Raw genomic sequence first — 23,467 nt, 5'->3', positions numbered from 1 at the left:
CACACACACACACACACCCTCCTGGGCTTTGTGTAGTTGATGCAGGCCAGGTATCATCTATTGTCTGCTACTGTCTGGGGAAAGGTGTCTGTGCAGTCTCATCAACAGACAAAGAAACGGTTTGAAGAGCCTCATTATAGTTCATTTGAAATTCTGTGCTACATGTATGAAATCACAACATAGCATCATTGTCTCAGTTGTCATTTTATGTTAAAATATATCCAATTTGATAAAATGGTTAACTGCGCTCATAATGAAGAGTCTATATTAAATACGGCTTTAAAATAGGTGGAAATCTTTATATACTGTATGTAATAGGTCACTCTCAGTCTCATTTAACCCTGACACATTCTTCTTCTGTGCTTCTGTGCTCCATCATAGCTATGTTGTGTCCAGAGTTAAGCATTAAATACAGAGGGAGATATATTAAAATAGTCCACAGTGTATTTGAGATATTGTTGGGCATTAGTCTTTAAATAAAGATCTTAACAACATGTGTTACTGTTGTTGCGCTGGATTTATTATAGACTGTATTTTATCTGTGTGTTGCTGTACATGGCATCTTTTTAAATTCACTGAGGAAGGTGTAATGACAGCGTAACTGAGGGGCTTCGATGAAATGTTTTATCATCTGTAACTCAAACCCAAAATGTTCGTTATATTAACCAGTATCTTATTTTTATAATCCAGCATCTAATGTAGGCATCAACTTTTTCATCTTTGTTTTCTTTGATGGGGATGGAAACAATTCACAATGCCAGCGAGTTTCTTCAGAAGTCTGGTTTATTTTGTTCGTAAGTCTCAGACACAGATTTTTTTTCAAATTCATATTTCTATCACAATGTGCATCACATCATTTCAGTGAGTTAAAGATCAACAGCTAGTACAAACAAGATACTTGATATGTGACATGAAAAAGACATGAAACACAGGTTTAAAAGGTTTGCAAGCTCATACAAGGCGTGGGTTGAATCCAGATAAAATCAATTACTCAGGGGGTGATATAGAGTATATCAGACAAAGATTAGGGGCTACAAGTCATGACCGTCACCAGAGAGAGAAGTCGTCTAGCAGGCTGAAACCTGGTCAGTACAGGGCATGAGATGGTACAAAGCTAACTTAGTCAGTAGCATAGAGCAGGAAGCCAGTGAAAGTGTTAAAGTGGCTGTTGTTATCACAGATAGAATATCTTTTGAGCAGGTTGACAGCCACCTCATCCCCAGCCTTCAGCTGCAAGGCCACAACGACGGTGGCGCTGTCCTCGGTGTCATTGCCATGTTGTTCGAGGAGCGTGGCCATCGCTTGGCCGTTGACCTGCAGATTAGCACTTGTGGCCATTTTACCAGAAGGAACAACGCTGAAGATGGTGACGGCGAAGCTGTAGACACCAGAGCGAGGAGCAGTGAAGATACCTGTCTTCATATTGTAGCTGTCGCCCAGGTTGAGGAAGACATGTTTGTAGACGATGAGCTTGTCGTCACTGAAGGGGCCGTAGCAGCTCAACATTTTGTCATGAGTTAGAGCGACAGAGAAGGCGCTGCGGCTGGCTGCAGGGAAACAGTCAGGTTAGAGGTATAAGAAAAGGATCTGCTTTGTTCTTTAAGATGCTTTGATGACGTTCTGCACTGTCTCCTGGTTTGTGTAACTCACCTCTCATATTGTTGAGGTTCATCTTTGCTGCTGTCAGCTCCTTGTTCATTTCTTCAACGGTCAGGTTAAAGAACCACTCCAACCTTTTTATATTTCTCTGAAGCAGACAGCAGCCACAGGACGACTGGTCCTCAAGACACACTGCACACACACACACACACACACACACACACACAGGGCACAAAATACATTAGCTTGCAGATGAGACTGTGCAGAATCACTGACAATGTATAGACAAAAAGGACAGACTTATTTCCTTAACAGTCTCTCACTATCGCTTGTGTCGGCCTCTGTTTGCTCTGGTTGCACTGTTGTCTGCGGTGTTGTCTGGACAGGTCCATCCCAGGCATATTGTGTATCCCCACCAAAAGCATGCAGCAGACACAGCAATACAATAGCTGGGGGGGAAAGAGCAAAGGTATAAATCGCTAAACCCAGAAAACACTTTTAAGCAACCTACACTCAGAATATTTCTAACCTGAACTACTTCTGTTATGTCGGACTTTTCAGTTGAAAACTCATTGTGAAGTCCAAGTTCTCTATGAAGCGCCAACCATCTCCCTCCTAGATATTATGCCACTGTAAGTGCAACTTGTATCTCGTCTCACCTCTCATGTTGATGCTGGTAAAAGATCACAGATTCACAAGGATGGAAAGTGCGTTGACTGATCACAAGACAAGAGTTGGGGGATATATATTTTTTCAGGAGCCCCTCCCTTGTAACCTCTCAGTTTTATTCCTCCTCTTTTTAATGTCGCTCCTCCTTGTTTTAATTTATCGTCCGCCCCATTTGGATTTCTAACTTTATAACTGGAGATGTATTTCTACATCACTAGGGGCCCTCATTTTCTAAAATTCACACACAATCAGACACACACCCTCCAGGGCCCTTTGTTGTTGATGCCAGCCAGGTATCATCTATCATCTGAGATGAGATGTACTGTATGCAGAGTTCAGTGTTCTCATCAGCAGCCAGACATTATGGTTGGTAGAGCTTCATGTTTGAAATGATTTTTTTAGACGTACAGGATTTTTGATTCAGCGGCCCAGTCCAACCACCTGTAGCTAACACGGTTGCTTTCTTGGATTGCCACCTCGCAGTTGTACGCCTCCGCCTCCGCCAACCAGCCAAGTTTCAGGAAAGACGGTCACAGTCTCCCCTTCCTGAGTTACAGTGTTGTATAATATCCAGAAGCGTTTTTGCAGAACATTATGATGTCACAGTGAAGTTGACCTTTGACCATTTGGATGTAAAATAACATCACTTCATCATTTCATCCCGTTAGACATTTGTGTTAAATTGTGTCATGATTGACATATGAATTTGTGCTTTAAGGTCAGGGTGACCTTGAACTTTGACCTTTGACCACCAAAATCTAATGAGTCCAAGTGAATGTTTGTGCCAAATTTGAGGAAATTCCCACAAGGTGTTACTGAGATAAAAGCGAGACTTGTGTAGTCTATAAGTCTAAATACATTAGACTTGCAGCTGTAATACGTATCAGTCCCAGTAATCCTGGTGAGTGCAGACAGAACTATTGCCCTACAGCAAGAACATGCTGGTTTGAACCCAGCTTGACCAGTTTGTTGGGGGTTGCCACAATCCAAAAAAAAAGCCTACAGATTAAGTTACATCTAAATTTCTTGTAGGTGTTTGTCAGTCTGGAAGTGTTCATCCTCATAGACATGCTGGTTATTCAACTACATTCATATTTGCATTGTGATTCAAGTAGTTTATTTCGTGTCATATGTACATTGACAATTTGCTAAACTAGATTTCGATCTAGGGTAGCTTTGCTATAGTTAATTGCATTAATTTATTTAATTGTGCGTAAGGTTTGACTTGAAATTGAAATTTCAGTCCTAAAGGTGTTAGCTACATATATTTAAAAATCTATTAAAATTGTATTGTATTCAAAATTCTGGAGCAACCGAAAAAGTCTCTTGTGGCTCCAGAGGGAGCTGCGCCACGTGAAGACTACAAGTTTGAAAATGAAAAAACTATGGAGGTTTGGAGTGTAGCTTACTCCTCAACTCTGCTTGAGGCTACATTAACTGCTACTAGCGTTACACACCCAAATCTCCAACCGAACTGTTGGTGGTTGAGGTGCATTTTGGGTAATGAAAGAATGATGTTGTGTCAAGGAAGGATAATGTGTGTAAGAAAAAAGATGATATCCTTCGTTTGGCTGAATTTCTTTTTACCCTCTTTTCAAACCGTCCATCGTGACTCCAACAATGATATAGGCCGGCAATGCTAAATCAATAGAGTATTGTTTTAAATCTCAAGTGTGCTTTTGTGGAGATTAAAAAGAAAACACTTCTCAATGCTGGTATTTTGTTCAAAATTCTTCTTTATTATCTTGTCATTTTGCAGACCACATATTTCCATCACACAAAATCAGTCACTGGAAGATTTACAGCCACAAGAAAAAAAGAACGTATGACATTAGGTGTAAGGAAAGTCAGGGCATGGACAATAGTAACAAAGGCTTGTTAACAAAGGCGATGTTTGAAAAGGCTTCAAAAGCACTTGGACTTGAAGGATAATATTGAGCATGGCTATGATGAAATAAAACAATCAAAATGAATACGAGAGTATTATGCTGAGATGGGTGAGAGTACAAAAGATCAGATAGATTAGGGGATACATGGCACAGCTGTCACCTTGGATTCAAACCACGTCACTATGGTAACAGTTGGCACAAAACCCAGAGCAGCTACATTTCCCTAACTTAGTCAGTAGCATACAGCAGGAAACCAGTGAAAGTGTTATAGTGGCTGTTGTCATCGCAGAGGAAACATCCGATGGGCAAGTTGACAGCCACCTTGTCCCCAGCCTTCAGGTGGAGGGCCACAACAATAGTGGCACTGTCCTCTTGGTCTTGCATATTTCTTTCTCTGGGTCCTGACACCACCTTGCCGTTGACCTGCAGGCTGGCGCAGGCGGCCAGGCTGTTACCAGGAGAACCAGCGTCACTGTAGATAGTGAGGGCGAGGCTGTAGACACCGGAGCGGGGAACGGTGAAGATGCCCGTGTCCACACTGTAGCCGTCTCCCAGGTTGATGAAGACGTGTTTGTAGGCGATGAGCTTGTCGTCGCGGAAGGGGCCAAAGCAGTTCAAATTTTTCTCATTGGTCAGGGCGACAGAGAAGGCGCTTCGACTGGCTGGATGTGCAGGGGAAGAGAAGTAAGACTTGTTATGAAGCTGCAATGGGTAAAGCCCCTATATAATGTAACTCATGCACTTGTCTCACCTCTGATGTTGTTGAGGACGGTCTTTGATTTTGTGAGTTCCTTCTCCAGCTCATTGAGGCTCATGTTAAAAAACATCTTCATCCTGTGTATCTGCTGCTGCATCAGACAGCAGCCACATGACGCCTGGTCCGTAACACAGACTGAACACACACACATACACACACCAGGTTGAAGTTGATGCAGATCAGATTATGTGCAGACAGGACGAGTGTGTCCTTTGACTTGGAAAAAAAAATCTCTCACTCACTATTTTCCGTCCCGGGATCGATGCCTTCTTTGCTCTTGCCAGGTCCACCCCATGAATAATCATCGGCTCGGACCAACGCTGATTCCAGCAGACACAGCAGTACAATAGCTGAAAGAAGAAGAGCAAAGGCATGTAGCAGAAAACTCAAAAAGGGAAGCAGATAATTGTACTCTCACATCTTAACATACAGTACATCTCCATGTCCATGTTAACTGTTGCAACTCTTTTGTCATATTATATCTAGTCTCACCTCGCATGGTTACGCTAGCAACGGATGATGGCTCCAGAGGGGAAGACGGTGTGATATACTGATGGAGGGTCAAGCTTCACAGCTATATATATATGTTTCCCATCAATTCTGTTCATGTGGCTTCAAGTAGCTCCTCCCCATTTCCTCTATTTTCCACCCTTTTTTACCCTCATACCTGTACACCTGTATACCTTAACACCTGTATGTATACCTTTCATTATGAGTGGGGGCTTCACAGACTCACCCACACACATACACAGACACACCCTCCAAGACTTTGTGTTGTAGATGTAGGTCAGGTATCATCTATCCTCTGAGGCAAGTTGTCCATGTGATTCAGTGTTCCCATCAGGACACAAAGATAGTGTCTTTCCTCTGTGTTTAAATGCATGAAATTAATTATTGTGAATCAAAAATAGAGAGATCTGTCAGTTTTCAGAGCTGAAAATACCGTAGAGTTTTATTCACAAATACCTGCTTTAAAGATGCATCAAAGTTGAGTTGTATGAGCTGAGATTGAGGTTCATGTCCATCACATTAATCCATTACATGTTGACACTGACACCGCACTCCTTTTTCTACACCAGCAGTTTTTTGTTTTTTTTTGTTGTTTTAAATCTCAAATTCATATTTTGCACCCTGCAGCCCAGTGTTTGTTACATCTCTCTAACTTTTTCAACCAGGACAGGAAACAACAAGCTGTTGCCACCATGTCGAAAAATGAATTTCATTGTCCTCCTGTGAATAGTGTTGAATTACTTGAGTTAACTGGCACAAAGGTTACGCTGGGGTAAAAGAGAAAAGACTGTTTCCTCCAAGAGAGCGAGGAGTTGAGAATACACTACGAGTTATTATATATTAAAAAAATCATGACTTGTCATTGCAGGTTTATGTTATATAACATCTTACCTGTGTCCAGTGAAAGAAATGTGTGGACAAAAGACCAATGAAGGTCAAATTATTCTTTCCATATCCATGTGGGAAAACAAAAGATACTACAGATACAGATAAGAAAGGAGGGGGGGCTAAAAGCATCCAGGTCACAGACGTGTAAGACTCACGATAAGATCAGGAGGATCATGATATACATATTAACAAAATAAATACTGGCAGCTATTTGAACCATCAACAGTCCCAAGATGTAAATGTTTATTTAATAAATATGTTTTTTTTTTTGTTTTTTTTTTTAAAGGTGTACAATGAAATGTGTGTTTTTTACTCCTTTATTTACTTTAAAAGACATTTTTGAAAGATTTACATCAGAATAATAAAAGGTTGGTGCAAAAGGAATATTATGAAAGCCGGATACTCATGAACAGTTTTGTTTCTCATCTGGAAGGACCTCCAGAGCAAGAAGACATGTACTTCCTTATTCAAAGCAGGTTATATCAAAACAAACAAGAGCCCATCATTCATACACAACTTAATCCAATTGAGAAACAGTCACTGTGGCCCCTACTCCTGCCCAGAACCTGAACCCTGGGTACAGTGGGCTGGTGAACTGGGTCTGGTGCCGGTGGATGAGTTCAGCCTGGTTGTTGGCGATGCGGTAAAAAGCCAGAGTCCCGACAAGTTGGTCCAGATAGACGCCGATCCGCTTGGCCTTAGGCGAGCCCAGGAGTTTTTCCTGCCCATCGTGCCAGAAGGAGAAGCCAGTCCCGGACCAGTACAAGCTCCAGGACAGGGGATTGTGGCCCAAACGGCTTTTGTCATCAGAACCTTTCCGTTCCATCTCCTTGTGGGCCACGCCAATGGTGAACTGCAAGGTGGGACAGAGAAAGGTAGGTTAAAAAAAAAAAGAAGCCAAACATCCAGATGTGAAGACATAAATGTTGCTGTCGAATATTAACTGATTTCGATAATTCATTGCATGAAGCACATGTCTGTATCTGAAACCCCTCCATTTCCCCACTGATATCTAAAGATCCACCTTCTGGCCGGTCCACTCCACCTCCCAGTAGTAAGGGCTCCCAGCCAGGGGCTCCCTGCAGAAAACCTGTCTCCAGAAGTCGAAGCGTTCAGGATGGTCTGGTGGGTTCAAGTTTTCAGCCCGCATCGTGGCCTTATGACCTCCGTCTGACAGCAGCACATGGCGATACACGGTGTTGGGGTCCATGGTGGGTTCAAAGCGAACTGAAGAGAGAGGATGTATTTTAGTGAAGACACCGGACCCCCTGAAGGCTTTGACACTGTGGTCTCTATTCTGTTGCATATTGTGGACGATGATGGACTTACATTTTAGCAATTCATCTCTAGACTTTGGTTCTGGATTCACAGGTCCCACTGTTGTGTAACCTCGGTTAATATGACCTTAAACAAACAAAAGAAATGCTAAATATCGTGTGAGCAAGTTAAATAACATTAGTTATATTGAGTCAATTAAGATTAACAGTTGTGATAGTAGTTTACACTGTTGATTTTGATATTTTACTTTGTGTACTGCTCCTTTAAATAGCTATCTGTAAATACCTACAGTGCTACAGTTGTTATAGTAGGTGCTAAGAGCACAACACAAATACTAATATATAAATCAGGGACTTTTACATCTACAAGATAAAGTAGTTGATTAATATGTGCAGGCAGTTTCTGAAGGTTTTGTATTTACCTGGAGGTCGATGAGGAGGGAAGGGTGGAGGAGGGGCTGAAGCTTCACAAACAACTGAACAAAGGGAACAGGCAAACCAGAGAAATCTCAACTTCATGACCTCAAATATCAGTGAAACTTTTTCATGTAGTGTGGCAGGTGTTATTATTGTCACCTTGAGCACATGCAGGATGTAAAGCTGGGTATTTGGATGAAGAATTGTGACCTGGGAAAAAGCAAAAAATATTAACTTAGAGACTTTCTAAGTGCCACAGTTAAATATTTTCATATCCAAGACACAGACTGTACTGTGTATTAAGTTTCTAAAGTAACTTACCTTGAGCTCGTGGAGGTGGCAAAGGTGGAGGTTCTGTCGTCATTTCATATGCTACAGAAAAGAGAGGATGAGTTGTGAGAAGCACATCTCTAAATGTCCTTATCTTCAGTATGTAGGTAACAGTAAATACACTGGATGATTTTAAGTTTCTGTACCTGTGTTTTGTGCACTGGCCTGACCACAGTTATCAGCTGCTATAGTGTCTAATACTGCACCGTTGGGTGTTGAAGCCACAGGGCCATGATTCACTATAAAGAAAAGACAAGTTTTGATGGAGAGGAGAGGAGAGGAGAGGAGAGGAGAGGAGAGGAGAGGAGAGGAGAGGAATACTGACCTAATGTGAGGATCTTGGCCAGGCTGGCTTTGCAGAGCTCCTGTACTGACGTTTGTAGTTCTTTCATGACTGAGCGGATGGAGGCTACCACCGCCTCCTCCTGACTCAGCACCGACTCCCCTGTGACACCCGTCTGACCCAGGGGCTCCATGGTTAGGAAATTCTTGAGAAACAAATGACAAAATATCATAATAAACAGAAGTTCTCATTTTATTGATTGTGAAACTTATGCTTTATTTATCCTGTGAGATTCAAATGAAATCAAATTCCAGCAGCTCATTACCTTCAAGAAGCAGATGTGGTCCTGCATGTCGGCCAGTCTGCTCAGCTCTTCACTCCTCCAGCGGAGCTGTGCCACCTCCTGCTCCAGTCTGTGGATCTGGCCCTCAACCTGACTGCCTAAGGAGGTCTCATGGGTGCTGAAGAGCTCACCAACCTGGGTGCCTGTTCCATTCACATTCTTGGCTAGCTCTGCGAATAAAGCTGTGCTCTCTTGCTCTAGAGCCTGGACCAAGGCCTGGGAGTACAGAGAGAGAAAGAGGAGGATCAAAGAGGATGAGGAGATGATGAAAACAGGGTACAAAGACACACATGTCATGAACAGATCTACAAGCAATACATCAGACCAAACAATAATTGTCACTTACCTTGTGTTGACGAGCAGCATGTGGGAGCTCCTTAAGCGTCTTTTCAGTCTCCTGAATTCTCCTCTGTACCTCTGTCTGCATGTGAACAAGCTCTTTCTATTACACACACACACACACACACACACACACACACACACACACACACACACACACACACACACACACACAGCTTAGTATAGAAAACAAGACACACACCCTGTTGGGCAGTGATTTACTTAGTAATGTGTGACATCACAAAATCACAAAATATATATTTATATATTACATCTGACAGGAATACACACAAAAGACAGCTGTTTTACAAATACTTCAAGTTCAGCTACATTTTGTAAATGCTACACTTGAGAAAACACAGCTCTAGATTCACCTGAACCTCATCTTTTACACCAAGACCAGCATGAGAGAAACCAACCACAAAAGAGCACTGACAATATTACTCTGGTGATAATTAGCCTTTTCCATTACATACCTGTCTCTCCTTCCTCTCTTCCTGGGGTTTGAGCACACGATGCCCCTTGTGTCCATGTTGGCAACACAACTCACACACACACTCCTTGTCTTCGTGGCAAAATAGGTCCAGGGGTCGGTTGTGTTGAGAGCAGGGTCTGGGTTCCACTAAAGGAAGCTGAGGGTACATGCTGCCCTGTTGTGGCCCCATATCTGGTAGGACCTCCAGGTAGATAGGCATCGATGGTGGGGCTGAGGAGGCAGCTGTGGAGAAGATCTGCTTGAGGCTGTTGGTTCTCAGTTTTTCCATAGCCTCCACAAGGACAGTGCTCTTGGCCAGTGAAGGCCGAGGGTTGAAGACCTGCCTACACTGGGGGCAGCTGTGCTGACCCTTGCTGTGTCCCTTGTCCCAGTGGCTCTGGATACAAGCCAAGCAGTATGAATGGCCACAGGGTAGAGTGGCAGGGTCCTTCAGGGTGTCCAGGCATACTGAGCAGACAAAGGTCTCCTCCTCAGTCCAGGCAGAGGCCATATGTTGCTGGGTTGAAGGAGAAAAGGTGAGTTAGTTTTCTCAGAGGTCAGACCTGGATATATACCGATAACCACAAGGTTCCCTGCCCAAGTTGGCTGAAGAAATAGGAAATGCACACATAGATGGCAAGTTTGAAATGCCAGTTCACATGAATCACATGCTGCTTAAAAGCTGAAGCAACCTGGGTTCAGGGTGGGGCTGGAAGAACAGGTGGGGTGAGGAATTTCCCTCGTCACAGGTTCTTTCCAGTTGGTCAAATGATAAATATTAGGCCTAGTGAACAAATGGCAACTTTATGTCACTGCAAAAATTAACTAATAATCATCAGAAATTGATCAAGAGAGTGATGTTAGGCTCTTTATGAACTAAAACTGTAGTGAAGCCTGGTTTTAGTCAACCCAGTAAAAGAGACAGGCCTCATCAATGCACAGTCAAAAGAAGGTAGACTGGTTTTTCAACTGAAGGCGTGACGTCTGGTGATGTAAATTTCAAACAATGGGTTGTTTTCCCAATGAATTCATCAGTGAATAATGTTTAAAAAATGCCCCTCACACCCGCCCTCTATCTATTTGCATAAAAAAAACCCCAAAAAAAACAAGTTAAGTGGAAGAGTTGTGAAATAAGTTTGGCGTCAACACAGCGCAGTGAAGGCAACACTGACGCGCATGAAGCTGTTATCCGCCATATTGGTTAAAGGCAGTCGGCGGCTACCGGAGGGGGACAGAGCTGCTGTTTATTCAACTTTCAAGGTGAATGTTTTCCGCTTTCAAATTACATTTTACATATGACATTCGGTCACTGGCGTATTTCTGACTTCCTGTTGGACATGTCGCAACGCTGTCATTGACCAAATCCCAAATTTTAGTACCGCGATACCGTTGATATTGAGCAGCTCTCTGTTATGCTAGTTTATGCTAGTTTTTTTGCTAGCTAGTTAGCGTGCGTACATTTTTGATAGTTTCATGCCAAATGCGATCTTGAATGCTCCCAAACGAGATTGTGACAGCTTTATGCGGTAGTGGATAACCCACAAATGTGACACTTATATGTAATATGTTTTGCATATGTCGCTGACAGAGCTCAGATAGCTATCTAGCAGTTGTAGCTGTCAGGCAAAGTTTGCGAGACAAAGTGTAACTGTGATGATTGTCAAGTCTGTGTAAACCTGAGCTTATATCACCTGGGTTTTTAAGAGACAACAGCTCTATCTACTCCACCAGCTCATTGTAACATTTCCCCAAAAGGCGTCCATCTCATCTACAGGTAGAAACAGTGGTATTTACTGTTAACCTACGCTGTGACATAGACTGAAGTACTCATGCTGGTGTAGTTAATGATGCCCCATTGATTGACACCTTTAAGACTCTTTGAATCTTTCTGTTTTTTTTTTTCATAAGATGTTTAGGGGCCCTCAAATCCTGACCTGGTCTTGTCCCATAAGGTCATTGCTGCTATTGAGAGAGTCCCACCTCTGCGCTTTCTCTGGGCACACTGGTGCTGTATGGCAGGGCGCAAAACATGGGAAGGAAAGCAGATACAGCGTGCTTCCTGAAAGAGGCAGAAGCAAGGAGGGGTCATCATTGTCCTCCGAGACTGTATCCTGTGCAATACAGCTGTCTTTATTTAACTCGTACTGTGGTAATCATCATCTGAGAGAGGCTTCATTTCAAAACCTCCTATCCAAAGCCATTTTACCCAGCCATCATCACCCCCGTCTGGTTTCTACCTCTGTAAAAGACAAACGAGTGTCTGATCCTTGGAAATGCACTGCAGTGGAAGATTCAGGTCAAAACCCCAAAGCTGTGAGAACTTACCAGGACTGTTTAACCAACACAACATGCCTTCAACCCTGGAGAAGACCTTGGGACAAAGTTTCATTCACTTTCACCAATAAGACTCAATGCAACCTTCCTCAAAGCCATTTATATTACAGACAGCACTTTGTCAGACTTTTCAGCTTGTCAGCACAAACACCACAGACTTTAAACCACTTTTACAGTAGAACACAAGCCTCTAGCTTCTTTCTTCAGCATATCAAAGCGATTCATCAGGCCGCCTCTCGGGTGGTAGATGGCTGGAGAGACTGTCTATCCCCGGAGAATGAAAACAGGTGTCGAAAGAGACTGGAGCCCAACTTAAAGCTCTATGATGTGGAAAAGGGGAGAAAAGCAGCAAGTCAGAGCCAAGGAAAGAACCAGGGGAGATGGGCATCTGTCCTGGTCTCCCTCTGTTCTGTTGAGGGGCAACCGGCGTTTCTCTTCACCCTGCGCTCCAGCACATTGAAGGGCAGGCACAAGGGAGATGTCAGGTGAGTGGCAGGCTATAAACAGACTAAACTGTATTACAAACATTCAGTAGAGTATGTGTCCTTATTTCCATTTATGTGTAGCTTTGCAGGAGGGAAGAGTGATCCAGCAGACAGAGATGTGGTGGCCACAGCGTTGAGGGAAGCCCGGGAGGAGCTGGGTGTTAATGTGGGAATGGAGAGGGTCTGGGGTGTCCTGAAGCCTCACAGGGACATGGTGAGTGGGACTGCTTTGTCTTAAAGAGTTTAAGCCATGCGTTGAATCATTGAGCTGTACTTAAATTTATCATTTCAATATTTCACTATCGATTGAACTGTCAGCAATTATTTATAAATACTTTATATAAATTATTTATAAGTAATTCTGTGAACATCAGTTAGAATAATGAAATTAGTAAAAATATTAATTGCAAATTCCAAGAGCTCCAAGTTGATGGTTTCATCTGACCAGCAGTTCAAACCCAGAAATGTTCTGTTTATGATGATAAAGCATCAAATCCTCACATTTGAGAATCATGGACCGGGATAAATCACTAACATCTATTTGTTAGTTAATCAGAATTGTTGATGATTAATTTTCCATTGATGTAATAACCAATTAATCAAGAAATTGTTCCAGGACTTGTCTTAAATTCAGTGTTAAATTTGGCCTGCAGAAACTTGTCTTCATGTCCACTACTATACAGGCTCTGTTTTGTTATGCAGACAGCGACAGATGGATTAATCTATCTTTATAACAAAAAAAAAATACAACATCTTGCTTCATGTCACTTATTCAAACACTTCACATCTTACCTAAAACAAAGCTTAACATTTCATTATACTTGTGTAATTGTCATAATGTTTTTTGGTAATTTGGTTGTTTTGAATACAAAATTTGTGTTAAGTTTGTGTGTCCCTCCAGTCAGGGATGGTGATTGCTCCTGTGCTGGCTAACCTCGGTCCCCTAGAGGAGTTGTCCTTCAAACCAAACCCTGGAGAGGTACAGTCATCATATTTTCTCTTAGCATTACCCCACATTTTATATCTACTTGAAATGGGCAGGGTTCCACATGTGTAAATCACCAGAGGTTTTGTTTTTGGAAATGGTTCTGTATTTATTAAGTCATATATTATACACTTTGTTTTGGTGTATTTTCCCATAACAGATACTTTGCAGATTTAAAGAAATTTCTTTTTTTTTTTTTTCTGGTGTTATGAAATCACATCACAGTCACTGTTGGCACCAAATGATCTTCTGTGGTGACTGTTTCATATCATCAACCAAAACACTACAGTTCATCTTTGCAGCTTTTATGTCTGTCTGTTTCTTCACTGACATTTTAAACTACCAACATAAAAGTACACTCAAATAGACAATTAATCAAACAACTACCATAAAAACACACCTCTTTTCTGGTTGGTGTCTATTAAGAACCAAATATGTGATGTGCTTGTTTCCGTCCCAGGTGGAGGAGATCTTCACCTTGTCATTGTCCCACTTATGCAACCCCCAGAACTGTGGCTACACACACTTCCGAACCGGTGACAAGTATGGATACACACTCCCAGTGTTTCGTAATGGCAAGCATCGAGTGTGGGGCCTGACTGCCGTCGCTTTAGACCATACCCTGAAACTCATTGTTCCTCCTTAGCAGCTCGGTCACTGTTACTTCACAGTTTACAAATGTAAAGCAGACCTGTCATGAGACTCAAAGATCTGATTATGAGAAATGTGCAATCAAGCTTTGTGTAGCAAAATCACGTCAGTAACACAAACACACACACACACATATATATATGTATGTATGTATGTATGTATGTATGTATGTATGTATGTGTGTGTGTGTGTGTGTGTTTATATATATATATATATATATATATATATATATATATATATATATATATATATATATATATATGTATATGTAATGGACTTGATTTTCCAATGCTTACAAATCCTCTTTTTTATTCAAGAGTTACCAGTTAAGTGGATTTTAACTGAGATAACCTTTGTCACATGAGGTGAGCATCTGTTATATTTTATCATGCTTGCTCAGTCAAGCAAAGCTGTAAAAAAAAAAAAAACTTCATGATTTCCAGTTAGACTCAACCCATGACTGTTTCCCATTTTATCTCACACTATGTCAAATATGGACTGTTATAAACACTGAAAAAATACAGGCACATTATGTAATGTGTTGTGTTCAAGGACAATGCATTAGAAGGTGTTTCAAAGGTATTCTGTGTGTATTGATCATTCTCTCTTCTTAGATATGTTTTTACATGATTTACATGACATCAAAACAATAAATAGTGCAAAAAGACAATTTATACCAGTATGATTTGATTTTCTATTGGAGGCTGAAAACTTCCATTTGGTTTAGTCAATCACACAAAAACTTGAAAAACTTTTTCATTTGAGTACTTAAAAGCTTTTCTTTTAAAATAGCTACAGTGCCACAATTTTCTGTATGTACCATAAGAGTTTTATGGGCAGGAGTGTTAAGTGAGGGTCATGCTGCTTTCTACAACACAGCAATTGAATAATGTCCAGAAAAAAAGATCTCCAGTTCTGTAAAACACAAACTTTTTGTCCTCATATGTTGCCGCAAATCTGGTGTGAAATGTTTTCAGGAGACGATCTCTCATCTCTCTTACTAACAGCACAACTGTAACTTCAAACTCTTGAAGCATCAAGGCAGCGAGCACTCCATGGGGTCCTGTGAGTCGGGCAGGAGGTGGCAGTTGAAGGGCCAGCTGAAGGAGAGGAGATCCAGGGCTTGGCTGCATTGCTGCTCAGCTGAAGAGCAAACTGAGCGGCAGGGCTGTAGGACGCCACCCTGAGGGCTGCACTGGGGCAGGAACATCCCACACACCAGCTTCTGCAGGGGTTTGAAGCAGGCCAGCTCCATCAGCACCTGGACAAGAGCACAGGGGCTTAGTCTTTGAAGATTATACATCAGAAACATGAGAATAAAGGTAAATTAGATACGCTGTGAAGGTGGCTTTTACCCGGTACTGTTGCAGAAGTGTGGCAGCTTCTCTCTGATCAGCAATGGACAGCCAGATGTTTGGGAATGAGGTGAGGTTGTAGCTGAGGCCCTGGCACATCTCTACCTCTATAAACTCACATGATGAAGCTGTGGGAATGGCAACAAGAAATCATTGCTTTGGTATTCAGAATATCAGAATTCATAGTCGAATTCTCAAAGGAAGTTATGATTTAATCTATTTATTTTGATAAGGATTGATTTTTGTTTAAGAGTGATTTCAACAGCAAAACTCTGGAAACAAAAACTAGTGTATCTATAACAGTCTGATCGGGGTCAGAGATAACAGGGACTCACTGAAGGGAGGGTAGGTGGAGTTGCCACAGCCCTGTTCATCTGCTCCGTCAGGGCAGTCGTTCCATCCATCACACAACCACTGCGGCTGAAGACACTCCCCTGTACTGCAGGCAAACTGCCTGGGACCACATGTCCCTTTAGATAAAGAAAAAAACACAGGAGAGTTATGGAAAGATAAAGGAGGCTGTAAAGAGCAAAGGAAAAAGAAAGTAACAGCCACTAAAGGATTTTAAAGGAGGTCAACAAAGCATCAGGTGTAAACTTTAAGGAAACGGAGAAGGACAGAAAGATGTTCAAAAGAAGTAAGATTTGAAAGAAGGACCAAAGAAAGGCATTACATGAAGAAAGGAGGGAGAAAGAAGAAGTCAGAAAGTAAAACAAAATATGAAAACAAGGGTTAGAGGCAAATGAAATAATAAAGGCACCAACAACACAAATGAATTAACTTCACAAAAGCAAGAACTCACGGTCCAATACAGACACGGCCCGGTATGTTGCATTGAAGCCGCTGTCGGCCACTCCCTCATCAGCCACAAACACCACAGTCATGTGGGGGCCAGAGGAGGTCAGGTCTGGTGGGAAGGTTGTACCACAAAACCTGAGACAAAGGCAGAGGAAATAAAAGATGCTTCAGAACGTTGTGGTTATATAACTAGCACAAACAAAGACACATTTATTTACCCCCAATGTACAGGATTAAAACAACAGAAAATATCATAGCAGAGTAATATAAAATCTGATATGCAGATAATGAAAGATCAAGGCTGTTGATGGTCTCACCTTCCCAGGACTCTTCCAGCTCCGGTGTCGACACTGTCGATGACCTCCACGTAGTCAAACTCACACACGTCCTGAGTCTCCAGGCTGAAGTTCGTGAAGCTCAGTGTGATGACGTGACCCTCCTCAACAGATAGATACCATATACACAACTAATGGAAGAAGAAGAAGAAGAAGAAGAACTGGGGTTAGGCAACAAAGCAAACAAGACAGCCACTTCAGACAGTGTTTAGCAGGCCATAGTGGTTTTGAATATACCTGCTGGTGAGGATAAGGCTTTGGGTGGTTTGGACTCGACAGGTAACCATAAGGACCAGTCTTCTGCCCACCACATTCTGTAAGTAGAGTTCACTCTTGAATCTTACAACCTTTTCAAGTGTGTTTAGATTTACATTTCTGTTTTTAACTCGGTTTCCACGCTTTTACCCTTGTGTTTATGGCTGCAGTTTGCCTCATCTGTTTGGTCGTGGCAGTTTGGATGACCGTCGCACACAGACACAGGCAGCAGACAGCGACCACTGTCACACATGAACTCTTCTCTGGAGCAGCTCTCTGTGAGTACAGACATGCGCCGATGCACATAAATCCATATGAGAATGAGCAGCAGTATAGATGCACTTCCAGATTCCTACTCACTGTGTCCGGGCAGTATGGCCCTGTACTGAGCTGTGAAACCGGTGCCTGCAATGCTGCCATCAGAGCGAAAGGTGACCCACACTGTGCTGCTGTTTGTGTTGACTGTTGGTGGTGCTACGTTACCACAGAACCTGCAGGAGAGACATACAGGCCTTTTATTGTATTTCACAGCTTTGGAGTTGCCACTCGAGTCTGAACTTTGCACCATAAATTCTTAAAAGGATTTGTGAGAAGGAGTTGGCTAACATTTTTGCAGTTTCATGAATCATGTTACGACACTTTCCAAGAATACAAATAACCAAAACGGTCAAAGTATTCACATGAACTGAAATCTTTCCAAGAAACCTTCAGTACCAAGAACTGCCCTATAATAATCATGCACAGCCCTTTAGTGCCATCTACCAGCAAATGAAGGTAATGACATGAACCCTAACAATTTTCCCTCAGGCAGAACATGCATAAAAATTATACTTTGATGAATTTGTTTCTCTTAGGTTTCCAGGATCAACAAGCATAGAGGCTAATTTGAGTTGAATTTTCAGGGCTGTGACATTCTTATACACTCAGATGTGTATTTGCCAGAACACATCCATACTTTGCCTCTCAACACTTAAACTACTTTGGTGAGAGCAGAGATATCTTACAGTTACAGGCCTTTCTGAAAAGAGCGACGACATAAGAGAAGGCAGCCAAAAATAGTGCAAAGTTCAACTTGTGTCATGGAAACTGACAAAGGCCCTTCATTCAAGACCATTCATGGTGCTCGCTGGGGTCGCACCAACCTGGTGACCACAGAGCTCTGCTCCGTCTGCTCCTGCACCTCCAGCCAGTCAAACAGGCAAGGAGACGGTCCCTCCACAGTCAAATAGGAAACATGGATCTGGACCAAGGAGGGGGGTGGGACTCGGATCACCCACACACACAGGGAGTTAGGGGGGTAGGAGCCGGGGTGGTTTGGAGAACTGAAACTGCCTTCTGAGTCTGTCAATACACCTCCACAGCCTGACAAGACAGAAAGGAATACCTGGTCTCAGTTACACAAAGATGACAGAACCACCAGATTAAGAAATGGTAGCATTTGTGTTGGGTAGACATGAAATTGACCATGCTAATTTTGTATATAACACATGTCAATATTAGAGTAAGTGGGCATATTTTTTGAGCCGCCTACGTGTTTCAAACAAGGGGGCCCTCGTGGGCTGTGGTGCGGCTGTACTGTCCCGCTGACTTCTGTTGGAAGGGATTGTGGGTAAAATATGCGACTCTCCATTTCCTGCACTCAATATGTCTGGAGGGCCGGTGGACAACACCTGATCCTCCACTGCCTGGTCTTTTATCTCTAAACCAGGGAGAACACAAACACACAGGATGGAAACATGACAGGATGTCTGTTCAGATTCTTCCCAAATAGAAAAGTAATTAATTCTTGTATGTACTTTAATTATAGTAATTTATAGTAATGACTGATTCGAGGTGCAGCAGTAACTCACGTGTGAGGATGAGGGCCAGCGCAAGTCCAAGGGCTGCTAACAGGAGCAGAGCAGCAGCAGAAACAGCCACCACCCCCCAGCCACAACCTGGCGCCCGCAGACGCATTACACACACCCCAAACAGACCCCAGCCTAGGCCTTAATGACAGAGCACACACACATTTACACAGAAACTTTTTTTTACATGTAATTTAGATGGTATTTCCCTTTCCCCCTTTTCATTTGAACCTAATTGGTGTTAAAATGGCATCATGTGTGGTATTAAAGAAGATCATAGACTTTAAGTGAATTCTTCAAAGCCTAGAGAAAGAAAAAGTCACAAACTGCAACAACATTTCAAAATGAAAGCTAAATATAAACTACTGGACTTTGGCTGGTTTTGCAACCGGAAAAACTGCAGTCATTGTGTAATTTGATCATGTTTTTATCTTAGTTTACTAAAGTGTTTACTCCCACAAATGTATACTGTTACTGTTTTCAGTTAAATGGATTCTCGTGTTGGGCTTGTAAGAGACAGATTTTAAAAATTAATAATCAAAATTAGGCAGCAGAGGCCAAAATACTTTTAGTCTCCAGTATGGGTCAAACTCTGAAAACACTGGGCCCTAAAAGTTTCCCATAATGTAACTGGGTGGTGTCTTTCATTTTCCTTCCCTGGTAAAGACCAATGTCCTTCAAGCTCCACACCTCCAGTTTGTAATACTGGCTGAGATAACCCTGATGACATCACTATGACATCATCAGGGTTATTTTCCCACAGAGGACATAATACAGCTGTTTTCAGAGGTTGAGTAGGACAAACCACAGCCAGTAAACCAGATCTTTGACATGTAAAATTGGTGGAGTGGCCGTTTTATTCCTTGGCGGAAAAGTGAAGTCAAGTGATCCAATAAAGTTACTTATCCAATACATAGACACACACAGCACTCGTGTTTAGTCACAGATAGCATGCTGATTGGCTGACTCACTAGCTGCTGGTGGTTTGATTGGTTCAGGGGTGGACGAGGATGTCCGGAAGCCCTCCACTCTCTCCTCTCGCTCCCCTTCCAGCTCAAACGCAGGGTTGCAGAAAACATTCTGTGAAAAGCAGAACAGGGAAAAGTGGAAATGAAAATGACAAACTGTCGACTTAAAAAAAAAAAAAAAAAAAAAAAAAGGAAAACATCGTACAGTTACAGTAATGCCTAAATATATTCTTCCTCTTTTAAAGGACAAGTTGAATTCATAAGCATTGAAACACACCTTTACTTATTTGAGCACACTTTGCAGTTTTGCTGCTACAGCTTTACTTGGTCTGATATGACCAGTAGCTCGTGGTTGCTAATGTTAGCTAATATTAGCAAACTTCAGGTAAATATCACCATGTAACAGACATTACTGAGTGATTTTGCTAACTTTATATGTGGTGTATATACTTGCTCTCAGTCAGATCACCTAATGATGTGAACACAACATTGACATATTATGTTCTTTTAATTTGTAATAGCAAACTTTTTACCAAGCAGTTGCTTATTTCCACATTCAGCAGTTATGGAGCAGGATTAGCATTTATTTGGAGTTGTGTTTTTGGCGTCCTGGCAAATATAAGTCCAACAGTGGTGTGCCATTAAGACAAACAAGCAAGCAGTGCTCTAAAGCTAAAAATGGACACCTGGATACCAACATGAGTGAGTGAGAATGAACCAAAACATTGGACTTGTGGACCGAACAGGTCTTGGGAACTGTAGCTCCAACCTGCTATCATCATGTAAGTGCCACTGTTCAGCAAAAATTATATAGTCTCGTTTTAAACACTAACCCACAGTAGTTACAGTTACAAGGCCATACAATGGTTTCTGGCCTAACCACACAGCTGAGATGTAGGTTTGCGATTCATAAGGGGCCCTGAGGCAAATGTTGCACTACTCAAATGAATTAATTAAGATCATTCTTTACCTTGTTTTGCCAATGGCCCACTTACTAGCTTTCTCTTGTGATTTCAATCCTATCATGGTCTTCATCGGGAAAATAAGTTGAAAGTGAAATATAATGATATAAAATCAGCCTGTGAGTTTGCAAAAGATCCACCACTAGTGAACAGACTCCATCTGCAGATGTAGACCATGTGGTAATGGTTGAAAGCTCTGGAAAAAAAGTTTTTAAGTGGACCTTGAATTGTTTTTCACCAATGGACTCTAAATGGACTTATCCAACCTCTCATCCTTACTCACCTTGTAAATATCTGAGGAGTCTGAGTATACAGCGACTTGGCTGAGGTCAGACATCTTAATCTGTGGTCCCCGCTCACAGGGAACTCTAGTCAGTCCTCCTCTTCTCAAAGAGCCTGATATTGGGATAAATGCATCCAGGATGACACTGTGATGGAGCCATTTCTCTATGAGAAAGTGTTAACAATGTTTTCCTGGGTTTTCTTATCATTGTTCACTTTCTGCTCCGACTATAGGTTTCCACTGTAGGGTAGAAAGCTTGCAACCTCCTCCTCCAGCAGAGCATAGCAGAGCCCTTTGTTGGACATCTATCAGCATAATCCAGGTAAAAAATAAAAATAAAAACACAACATAATGCACATCAAATAATGTTCAAACTCCAGTCATCAAAATATCCTTGTTTGCTGCTATTTGTCCTTTTGTCTAGTGTAGCACAAGCAGCACCGACCTGTGTTTCTCTTGTTTTTTGATAGTGTGTGAGTAGTTACAAAAGAGTTTTAGAAACTCCTTCACAGTGCTGAACAAAGCCGAGTCAGCTGAGAGGACTGAGCACCGAGGAGGAGGAGGAGGGAGGTGATAGGGAAGGGGAGAAGGGGTGAGAGTGGAGGTAGAGCTGGGGATCCCTGTTAAATCTCTATAATCCCCGTAATGATCTTTTAAGCTTCTAAAATGTTTTATTCACATGCACGCTTGCAAACCTGAGTGAGCAGGAACACAAACACAAAAAATGCTAAACATTGGCACAAAGACAACACAGTTTGAGTCATTTAGAAATAATTCTGGGTAATTAGGCATCAAAAACAACAACAGTGCTGGGATGAGGTTTGGTTTGGGAATGGTGAATAACAGCTTGAAGTGCTCAAGAGATTTGAAATTGCATTAGTTAAACAAAGCCGGCTCATGAAATTGCAGTTGAGTTTCCTATAGTAGATTTTTATTTAAAAGTTTTGGAGCAGCTTTATATTAGGAAGTAATATAAAAAAACGTCACCAAAGACATATCAGAATCCTAAAGCAAGAGAAAACGAAAAACCTAGTCCAACCAGAAATGAAAGTAACAGCTCAAATCTGTGTCCTGTGCTAGATTGCTCAATCCCTCCTTCTCTTTTTGCTGCTGCTGTGTTAATGGGTAATCAGTCATCAAATAAAGCACCCTCCTGCAGGTCAGTGCAGACACTGTTGCTGTGATTTCTGTCACTCAAAGACACAAACCCAGCTGATACAGAGTCCGGTCATGTATGTCAAGTCTATACTGTGGATCCTGCTCTTCTTCTCTGTTCAGGAGGGTGAGCATTTCAACTCTATTTTTATTTGTTGTACATTTTTGTGAGATTATGTCACATTCATATGGCTCTGTGCCATATGCCTGTGGTGACGCATTACATCTGTGCGCAGAGATTCATGTTTATCACCAACATGTCTACTGTTTGTGCTCCAGTGTCTGTGCAGGAGGAAGAGTATAATTATGAAGATGAGATATACGACGAGCCACAGCCTCTGAACTGTTCGACCACAGAGAGCATCAAAGATGGACATGTCACATACTCACAGGTGAAAATAACCCACTGTACATTAGAGCTGACTTGATTAATTGATTAGTCGATTGACAAAGAATTTAATCACCAACCATTTTGAAACAAACAAACACTCTCTGGTTCCAGATTCCCCAAAAATCAGGAGTTTCTGCTTTTCTCTGATCAGTCATTTTAAATCGAATATCTTTTCTGTTTTCAAATTGTTGGTCAGACAAAGAGATAATCTTGGACCCTGTAATTTTTTTCACCTAACAATAATATATTGATCAGGAGAATAATCCTTTGATCAATCTAGAGTGAAAATAATCAACTGTACAACTTCAATTTGACATCAGTTAGGATACAAGTGTTAAAAGACCAAGATGTTTGCTCCTTAAAGAGTATACATGTAATTTTTTCAGCCCCGCTGCCCTGATGTAATTGTTCCTTATGTGTTAACCTTTTAAAATACTACATCCCCCCCATGGGACACTCTGACATTGGTAGCGCTACTTTAGATCGTCTGCACTGGACTCAGACTTCGCTTAACCTTGACAAATTAGACATCATGTTGAAAGCTTTATGTCTCTTCACTCTATCTGTGCAAAGTATTTTGAATACAATTTATGTTTAAGAGGCTAATAAGAGACATGTTAAACACTGCAAAACAGGTTACACAGTACTCAACAAATCAGGGACTACAGGGACAAAAAGAGGTAAAATGAAGGGCACAGAAGGGCAAACTCTTCAGGCCCTGTCTCAGCTGTCTACTCCCACCTAAAGGAAAAGGCACACTCCTTTGAAGACAGCAATGTCGAAATCTTGGACAGGGAGGACAGATGGTTTGAAAGGGGAGTCAAAGAAGCCATCTATGTAAAAGTGGAGAGGCCATCGCTAAACAGGGGAGGGGGTCTGCGACACCA

General features: G+C 41.9%; 6 protein-coding genes across 6 annotated transcripts in view; 2 read left to right on the top strand and 4 right to left on the bottom strand.

Moving 5' to 3' along the window:
- Nucleotides 1-763: 763 nt before the first annotated feature.
- On the bottom strand, nucleotides 764-2,306 carry LOC111650625 (complement C1q-like protein 2). Its single transcript, XM_023400535.2, has 4 exons — nucleotides 2,259-2,306; nucleotides 1,923-2,048; nucleotides 1,651-1,791; nucleotides 764-1,547 (listed from the first exon to the last, which is right to left on the bottom strand). Exons 1-4 carry the CDS (start codon nucleotides 2,263-2,265, stop codon nucleotides 1,120-1,122), a joined length of 702 nt encoding a protein of 233 aa, XP_023256303.1. The 5' UTR covers nucleotides 2,266-2,306; the 3' UTR covers nucleotides 764-1,119.
- A 1,702-nt stretch (nucleotides 2,307-4,008) lies between these two features.
- Nucleotides 4,009-5,474, bottom strand: LOC111650648 (complement C1q-like protein 4). Its single transcript, XM_023400571.2, has 4 exons — nucleotides 5,407-5,474; nucleotides 5,157-5,264; nucleotides 4,909-5,049; nucleotides 4,009-4,819 (listed from the first exon to the last, which is right to left on the bottom strand). Exons 1-4 carry the CDS (start codon nucleotides 5,411-5,413, stop codon nucleotides 4,386-4,388), a joined length of 690 nt encoding a protein of 229 aa, XP_023256339.1. The 5' UTR covers nucleotides 5,414-5,474; the 3' UTR covers nucleotides 4,009-4,385.
- A 1,139-nt stretch (nucleotides 5,475-6,613) lies between these two features.
- On the bottom strand, nucleotides 6,614-10,449 carry ftr86 (finTRIM family, member 86). The gene is made up of 11 exons (XM_023400569.2): nucleotides 9,778-10,449; nucleotides 9,309-9,404; nucleotides 8,945-9,178; nucleotides 8,662-8,824; nucleotides 8,483-8,575; nucleotides 8,328-8,378; nucleotides 8,166-8,216; nucleotides 8,012-8,065; nucleotides 7,642-7,716; nucleotides 7,337-7,539; nucleotides 6,614-7,165 (listed from the first exon to the last, which is right to left on the bottom strand). Exons 1-11 carry the CDS (start codon nucleotides 10,285-10,287, stop codon nucleotides 6,830-6,832), a joined length of 1,866 nt encoding a protein of 621 aa, XP_023256337.1. The 5' UTR covers nucleotides 10,288-10,449; the 3' UTR covers nucleotides 6,614-6,829.
- A 460-nt stretch (nucleotides 10,450-10,909) lies between these two features.
- On the top strand, nucleotides 10,910-14,901 carry nudt8 (nudix hydrolase 8). The gene is made up of 5 exons (XM_023400570.2): nucleotides 10,910-11,036; nucleotides 11,685-12,595; nucleotides 12,677-12,809; nucleotides 13,497-13,574; nucleotides 14,041-14,901. Exons 1-5 carry the CDS (start codon nucleotides 10,953-10,955, stop codon nucleotides 14,224-14,226), a joined length of 1,392 nt encoding a protein of 463 aa, XP_023256338.2. The 5' UTR covers nucleotides 10,910-10,952; the 3' UTR covers nucleotides 14,227-14,901.
- mfrp (membrane frizzled-related protein) lies at nucleotides 14,803-21,167 on the bottom strand. The gene is made up of 13 exons (XM_023400548.2): nucleotides 21,035-21,167; nucleotides 19,793-19,901; nucleotides 18,825-18,962; nucleotides 18,506-18,673; nucleotides 18,117-18,336; nucleotides 17,335-17,465; nucleotides 17,125-17,250; nucleotides 16,957-17,033; nucleotides 16,702-16,850; nucleotides 16,389-16,519; nucleotides 15,922-16,056; nucleotides 15,587-15,714; nucleotides 14,803-15,492 (listed from the first exon to the last, which is right to left on the bottom strand). The coding sequence occupies exons 1-13, from the start codon at nucleotides 21,086-21,088 to the stop codon at nucleotides 15,268-15,270; spliced, it is 1,791 nt and encodes a 596-aa protein (XP_023256316.1). The 5' UTR covers nucleotides 21,089-21,167; the 3' UTR covers nucleotides 14,803-15,267.
- A 999-nt stretch (nucleotides 21,168-22,166) lies between these two features.
- The window catches only part of LOC111650634 (complement factor B), a 7,379-nt gene continuing 6,078 nt past the window's right edge, over nucleotides 22,167-23,467 (top strand). The window contains exons 1-2 of the mRNA XM_023400545.2: nucleotides 22,167-22,316; nucleotides 22,469-22,581. Of these exons, the coding sequence (XP_023256313.1) occupies nucleotides 22,265-22,316; nucleotides 22,469-22,581 (165 nt within the window). The 5' untranslated portion in view covers nucleotides 22,167-22,264. The remainder of the gene's footprint in view (nucleotides 22,317-22,468; nucleotides 22,582-23,467) is intronic.

This window comes from Seriola lalandi, unplaced genomic scaffold, assembly GCF_002814215.2.
Source record: "Seriola lalandi dorsalis isolate HSWRI2012SDOR001 ecotype SW California unplaced genomic scaffold, Sedor1 jcf7180002052652, whole genome shotgun sequence".
Lineage (NCBI taxonomy): Eukaryota > Metazoa > Chordata > Actinopteri > Carangiformes > Carangidae > Seriola > Seriola lalandi.
Note: the sequence above shows the minus strand (reverse complement) of the source record. Positions and strands in the feature narration are given on the sequence as shown.